Source organism: Acyrthosiphon pisum, chromosome A2 (genome assembly GCF_005508785.2).
Source record: "Acyrthosiphon pisum isolate AL4f chromosome A2, pea_aphid_22Mar2018_4r6ur, whole genome shotgun sequence".
Lineage (NCBI taxonomy): Eukaryota > Metazoa > Arthropoda > Insecta > Hemiptera > Aphididae > Acyrthosiphon > Acyrthosiphon pisum.
Window position 1 is genome coordinate 13,748,899 of NC_042495.1, and position 7,663 is coordinate 13,756,561.

The 7,663-nt window shown below is 36.8% G+C and overlaps 1 protein-coding gene across 1 annotated transcript; it reads right to left on the reverse strand.

The window, feature by feature from the left end:
- Window positions 1-678: 678 nt before the first annotated feature.
- On the reverse strand, window positions 679-7,305 carry LOC100572668 (dentin sialophosphoprotein). Its single transcript, XM_003248028.4, has 9 exons — window positions 6,928-7,305; window positions 6,677-6,857; window positions 6,467-6,596; window positions 4,942-5,091; window positions 4,792-4,869; window positions 3,718-3,805; window positions 3,519-3,622; window positions 3,155-3,257; window positions 679-2,323 (listed from the first exon to the last, which is right to left on the reverse strand). Exons 1-9 carry the CDS (start codon window positions 6,980-6,982, stop codon window positions 1,074-1,076), a joined length of 2,139 nt encoding a protein of 712 aa, XP_003248076.1. The 5' UTR covers window positions 6,983-7,305; the 3' UTR covers window positions 679-1,073.
- Between the last annotated feature and the right edge of the window lie 358 nt (window positions 7,306-7,663).

The window sequence follows — 7,663 nt, forward strand, 5'->3', positions numbered from 1 at the left end:
ATTTCGTCCGGAAGGTTCGCCGAGAACGCATTCGTCATCTGGACCTAATTCCCGAACACGACATGTTTTTCGCGACCGTATACCTGGTAATTGGTATACGTGGTCCAAATAGTGACATTTTTACGCGAGTTGTTGTCGGACGGCGTCCGTGACGCGCTTATGGAGAGGCAAGAACGCGGCGACGTATCGTATACAACGAGGGTATTGTTAATAGTATTGTCGAAAGGTAAACATATAAATAAATAATTCACTATTAGATACTTAAAATAATGGACAGCGTAATAAATTTATGAAGAGGAAGGAACTTTAACAACGAGAAAAAAATGGGCAAGGGAATAACAATTATTAAATTTTAGATAAAAGTTTTGTAAAATTATTATTAAAAAAATGTCTTAAACGTTTTGAAATCACAGATTAACAGTTATGAAAAAAATTAACGAAAAACAAATATCGTTACTAGAACATCAATCACTTTATAGACTCAATAAAATATGTAAATATAATATAAGTAACTATTATAATATTATCTAAATAACTTTTCGAAATATATAGGACTTTTCGATCCGATGAAAAAAATATTTGTCCAAAACAATATAACTACAATATTATTATACTCTCTTACTATGAATATATAATAAAATATATATAAATATATAATTTTTATAACATGAACATTATTTATTATATTAATTTTATAAAATGGTAATATCTGTTGAGTTATTATTATCAAGTTTTTTTTGCTTTATTAAAATATATATTGCATGTGTACAATGTACGTGTTTGTTGTAACGAATATTATAACGAAAGTCACAACCTATTATTGATTTCATAGTCCCTCGTACAAGGGATCTTGAGTAAAAAGTAAACAACCATCATCTAGCACCGTTCTATATAGAAAAGGAATATATTCAACTGTGTAAAAAGGCGATTATACTAATTGTCGTATTACTCGAAAATAGTTAATCGCTCTACCAGTCGGGGGAAGGTAAAATATATTACGACAGCAGCCGAAAAGGGAGTTGAAGTGGAATTGATGAGAAAAAAGAGGAGACTATGTAAGTTGGGTTTTCCGCTCAGTTCCGCTGTTGCTGCAACAGTCGCTTTTCCCATTCTTCCCGGCGCTGCTGTATGCGCTTGAACCTGGGCACGACTTCGACCGCCGCCGCCGCCGCAACTGTCCTGTTCTCGTTGACGTCCACCACCACGTGCTCGGCATGGCGGTTATCGTTGTCCACCACAACCACGACCACGCGGTCTTCGGACGCCACCGCGACCTGTTGTTCCACCGGCCACTCACCGTTTGCGGTCATCGCCTTGTGGTCGCCGTCACCGTCGTTGCCACGGTCGACATCGGCCGACAACAACAAAAATTCCGGTTCGCCGTCTTTGCCCAACTTCAGCGATCGCCGGGCGAACACCTTGAGCAGTTCTGGTTGTTGTTGGTCGTCACGCTTTTTCCTCCGCACCACCACGTCTGCTGCGGTGCCACCTCCACCGTTGTAGAGCTTGGATGGACGCGGAGCGGGCACAGGGCGCAGGTGTTGTTGACCACCGTCGGTGCCGCAGACTTGGTGTTCCGAGTCACTCGAACTGTAACTCCGGTGCCGTCCGTCGGTGTTCATGGACACCGCAACCGCCGAATCAACGGACTCGTCTAGGGCGGCGCTGGACACGCTGTCCGACGACGACGATTTCTGGACGGACGACCCGTCGCCACTAGACGTCGCGTCGTCGTCCGTGGCGGCCGTTTGGTTCGAGTGATGTTGTCCGAGGCTGAACGATTGTTTGATCGGTGCAAAAGTGTCCGGCTCGAAAACGTCCTCGGCGGAAGCCACTGACGGCACGGGAACGCGGTGGTGCTGTGGACCGTGGTCGGGTGGCATGTCGGGTGGATACGACAGCTGCATGCGACCGGCCGGCGGCGGTTCTTCGCGTTGCCGTGGCCTCGCACCCGTCGTCTCGTCGAACAGGAACCGGTCCACGTCCACGTCTTCGGTGGACGCTGACTTGGCGGCGGCAGCGGCTTTCTTCTTAGTGCTTCGGCGCGACAACAAGCGGTGGAAAAAGCCCTCTTCGCGCCGTGGAACGTTCTCCACGGAAATTTCGTCCACCGACGTGTCCAAGTCACAGGACCCAACCGTCATCGAGGCAGTGGCGGTGCAAGTTGTATCGGTGACGACGACCGGCACCGCAGTAGTGATGACTGTGTCATTTGAAGTAATGGTGGTGGTGGTGGTGGCGGTGGTGGTGGAGGTGTTGGTGTCGGTGGTGGAGGTGGTGGTTTTAGTGTCTGAGGTGACAGTGCTGATGGTAGTAGTGCCATCTGCAAAAAAAAAATAGATAAACACGTGTAGTAGTAGTGAGTGCAAAAGTAAAAAAAATAAACTAAAAAATCCACGTGATGCTATACTGTAGCGGGTTAACGAAAAAAGTGATCATTTTTATAATTATTATTAGGTACATAATCCGAAGTATCGACTCAAAGACGAACGCGCGCGAGTTGACCTACATCTAAATCATAGCAATAACATTAAATTTTAGAACGGCACTAGCAATGCGTTTTTCCATCGACTAGTCATTGTAATTGCAGTTTTCATCGTTGCGTAGTCTATGGAACCACCGCACAGGGGACACACGTCCTCTTCGCTAATGGCGGACAGTCTTTTTCTCGTCGACGCCACATCGTCGTTACCACGGAAATTACTACTACTCGTGTCACAATTATTACCACTACTCGAACTAGTACACACGAAGTAACTCTCCAGAAACGCCAAATACCCTTCCGGATAAGCGTACAAATTCAGTCTAATTCTACCTTGGGTCACGTCGACTTGTCGTGGTTGTTGCTGTAGTGACGGTAGTGGTATTGGTGGTGATTGTCGTCGTTTGCGAATCGACAACGGAGGAGAAATCTTGTTAAATCCGACAGGGCGGACGGACGAACTTCGCACGAAATACGGGAGCGTGTCGTTTCGTACGCGATACGCGCCGGAACGCCTACGGCTTAGGCAGCCGCACAGCCAAAAAGCGCGGGACCGTCGATTCGGTGGTATTTTACGCTTCGGTTTAGCATAAGCGTTATTTTTCGACGGTCGTCTAGCTTCGAATTTGCTAGGGTAATAAGCGGAATAGCTTTGGCCGTAATTGTATATACCTGCTGTGTCGGCAGTCTGAGGCTTGGTTTCGGGCGAAGTTGACCGGCCAGAGTGCTCTTCATTCACTTCAGGCGTCGCGGGAAGAGCATTCGTCACAGATAGCTAAGTGTAAAACATCGATGATTATATGTGTCGTTGGTTTATTAGTATAAATACAGTGAAATTCCCATAATACGTAGTCTCATAGCCAACAAAAAAATCTGTATATTACAGAGAGATTTGTTAAATAGAATTAAATCAATTTGGTCTGGTTCTCAAAAATTTTTTGTTAAACAGAAAGTTTTGTTAGTTGGAAGTTCGTTATATGGAAGTATCATTGTATGTGAAATTTAAAAATAACACAGTTGGATCATCAAGACTTACCGGTTTTTTACTGCGAGGGTTGCCGTGCTTTCTTTTGGGTCTGATGGCCATTCGGTGCTTAGCTACGTCATGACTAAGAGGAACGCTTGTCGAATAGTCACCGTCTGCACAAGTATAATACATTGGTTCACAATACTATATTATTCATGTATGGATCAATATAACAGTAAAAATATTAAATGATGCTCGTAGCGTTTACCCGAACTGTCAAGATGAGTTTGAGATGTGCGCTTGTCGTGTAACGATATTTTGGAAGAATGTCGAGAATTGTGTGCTCCAAAAGAATCCTTTAAGAAACATTGTAATTTTTACAAATAATAAATAATATTTTAGTTTACGTTTTTATTTTTTAAACGTATTGTTATTCAAATAGGAATTTAAATTTAAGCAATCTATTGACAAAATGTGATATAACACTATAGTTATATACTAAGACAATTAATAAATTAACTACAACTAGTTAAATTATTAATTATTTAAAAAATTTCCAAGACATACAATAGGTTTTGGTAAGAGAACGTCGTACCCGCCTGTGTAACTCAGCTTAGTCGAACACACACGTAACTTGGAAATTAGAGCAAATTTACTTAATATCGAACTTGTAGAAAAAAATATAAACTATGCACGAGTGAAGTTTTTTTCATATTTTTATTTTAAAATGAGTTTAAAGTACTTAAATAATTCATTTTTTTCAAATTCACAAAACTCGGTTTCTTTTTTACTTTTATTACTTCGACCTTCACTCCCAACTATATGGAGTAAGACCCCCTTGTCCTACACATTTATTGGGATCTACCCCACCACATCCAACCTCTTCTTTACGCACAACAGCTATTTTCGTGTCACTCTCTATTCTGTCTATCCATCTCTTCTTCGGTCTTCCTCTCACACTAACTCGTTTTAAAATTAAAACATAAAAACATTTTTTTCGTTCGAGCACAGTTTATATTCTCCTCGATAATAAGTAAATTTTCTCTAATATTGACTATTAATTAACCATAGTAAGAATTCGGTACGTATATATACAATATTGCACGTGTGTTGCAATATATGATACAACGTCCTCCACTCCTTCCGATAAATGTTAATTTAACGATATATTTAAATATTTTTGTATTTGATTTGATTTTAATTCAACTGTACTTTAATCATGTATTGTGTATATTATTTTAATATTAATTACTACATTTAATTTACATCTATAATTTGAGCTTTTATCATAAAAAATAAATACATTTTTTTTAAGATTCTAGCAATAATATATGTGCCATACTTCGTCCATTTCGGAACTGCCCATACTAAGGAGTGATCCATCACTGCATGTACTATGTGAAGATTTAGTTATCAGCTCCTAGTAATACATTTTTAAAAATAATTATTTATTAGAATGGTTTGATGAAAAAAGTTCAAGCTATAATCTTACTTTGCTCAATCGGAGATCGTTGCCAGTGGCAATAGTAGGAGAATGCATTGATGGACTTCGTGGGAGTCCTAAATCTTCATTGTCCATATCGAAACTATCATCATCATCTTGAATTTTTCTTCGCCTTCTTACCGCTTCTAGTAATTCAGCCTTTTTTTAAGTTAAAATAATTTAAGTATGAAAATTACATAATCGATTACAGTTTTCTTATGGTATTAAAAATAGATTTGTTATTCCATGGCAATATTCTATATCATAATCATACCTAATTTATGCATAAATAAATTTTTCGTGTGTAAATTAGTTTTACTCTAAATTATAATTTTTTGACACTGTTTTCGGTAATATTGTGCACTTCAGTAATCTTAGTGCAGGTTAGTATTTGTGTACTTGTCTTGTGTGATAAGTAAAAATTAATTATTTATTTTTTGATAGTAACTTCTAAAAGCAACTGGTCAACAATTATTTTGAATTTATAATATATTTTTGATTCGATTGGATATCAACGAAAATATATAATTACAGTTAAATATTAAAGATTTACACCAAGTAAATATATAATTAATATTATCAAATTGCTTTAATTTTTAATTATAAGTAATTATCTGTAATGAATGAGACTAACATTCAAATAAGCTTCAATTATCGTCATGATAGTATACATAACTTTATAGTTCTTCGTTAAGTATGAGGTACACAAGTTTAAAAAGATAAATAATATATAGAATCAACTATCAAGTATATAATAGCAGTAATATCATCAGACACAGAAGGTATCACAACAGGGCGTTACACATGGTGGTTTGCTATACAGTGATGATTAAAGGTCACGGTCAGCTGGGTTCCCGCAATTCTCCCTATTCGAAATGCTTTGGGCCGTTGTAGTGTCTGGTACACATATTAAATATAATAGGTCGTTAATGCACTAGCGCGCGCATCAACCTCGCTTATCTAGTTTTAATCGAGAGAAAATATAAAATGCACGCAAACTAATAAATATGATATTATGTATTATGGTTCCAGGTTGAATTCAAATAAGTAGTGTTTTTAACTAGAAGTATTTTTTTTTTTTTTTACTAAAATTTAATAAACAATTTACTTACTTGAGCCATATTTTTTTAAGAAAACTTAAAAGGAACTTATGTGTTTAAAAGATTTGACGATACAAATTGAGAGTTTAGACAGTAGATCTGAATAGCAACACACTACATCATTCATACGACTTTATATTTTATATAAATATACATAATTCATAGAACGTTGCATGGCAGTATGTGATTTGTTTAAAAAATATTAGAAAACAAGTGTTCGGCAAATTAAACGGAAATTAGCTATTGTATTTTGCACCATTTGAAAAAATTAAAACGAACAATACTAATGACGATCAACATGTATAGAAAACAATGAGAAAATGTACTACGATAATACGATAAAATATTCTAAAATACCTATAATATAGTAATGAAATCATATTTTTCTTGTGTGTATTATTAATTGTATATCAAATCAAAAAAATTTTAATTACCTGTATATTGGCTTGAGGAAATCCTAACCGCGGCACGGATACAGTCGATTCAGAATCGGATTGACCAGAATGTTGTTCAGGGTTGAACACACTGTCGTGGCTAACGCTCAATATTGTGGAGTGTAAGCTTCTATAATTAATTTTAAAACTTCATTAAAACGTTGCCCGGGAGCATGAAAGATGAAGAAAGACTTCATTCTTTGTACATACCGCCTCCTGGTAAATGGCTCATCAATCAGCTGACTAGTCGAACGACTTCTGGATGTATCCAAACTAGGTGGTTCTACAATATTGTCACATGATTTGACATCGTTGGGCTCAGGACTCTGAGCTTTACGTCTGAATATTCGACGCAGACGTCTAAGTGGATTAAATCTACGTGTTTTGGGTTCTATTAACATTTTTACAATTTTAAAATATTATTGAATGTATTTTTCGTTATTAATCTTTACTAAATTTACCTGGTCTCTGAACCACATGTTCCGATTGCGGTGATGATTCCCGCACACAAGACATAGTGTGTAAATAGCATACAGTTTATTTTATATTTTTCGCTGCATTTGGCTGTAACAAAAAAGAATAAAGATTAATCATTTTGATTGAATCTTTGAACATTCAAAACAAAAAAGGCATATTAATCTTTATTTAGTTTGTGGGATTAACGTCATTATGTACGTCAATAAATTGAGGTTCCTCTGTTCGCCAAATACGAAAAACATGTGGTCCCCCTATTATGTATTAATATACATTATATTGCAGTATACACAGAACATTTCCATTCGATTAAGAGCACAAGATAGAAATGAAAACACAGATTAATGTGCCGTTATTTTAAAATCTATAGTCAGGCTACAAAAATATAAAACCGTGCCAAAATAATAAACTAACAAATAAGTGGCGATTGAAACTAAATATAAACCAAATCAATGAAAAAGACAAGCGGATAATTAATATATAATATAGTTTACGCTTCAATAAACAATTGACATATAAAAAATTTGACATATAATTGAATTTAAAATTATACTTGGTACATAGTGTTGGTGATGTAATTTTTGTCTGTTGATGTATTAGCTGTATCTACACTATATCTTGAGAATGTTAGTAGTATAAGATTTGGCTGATTTTAAAAGAAATATAATCATAATTTGTACATCAATATCAACGCATAACTCAATCAGCTTAACTGATGAGTAA

Excerpts from the sequence above, each read along its gene's own strand:
- LOC100572668 (XM_003248028.4), bottom strand. The coding sequence starts at position 6,982 with ATGTCTTGTGTGCGGGAATCATCACCGCAATCGGAACATGTGGTTCAG. Across the intron at positions 4,870-4,941 it reads ACGATCTCCGATTGAGCAAA|GAGCTGATAACTAAATCTTC; the intron begins GTAAGATTATAG and ends ATGTATTACTAG. Across the intron at positions 3,623-3,717 it reads AACTCATCTTGACAGTTCGG|ACGGTGACTATTCGACAAGC; the intron begins GTAAACGCTACG and ends ATACTTGTGCAG.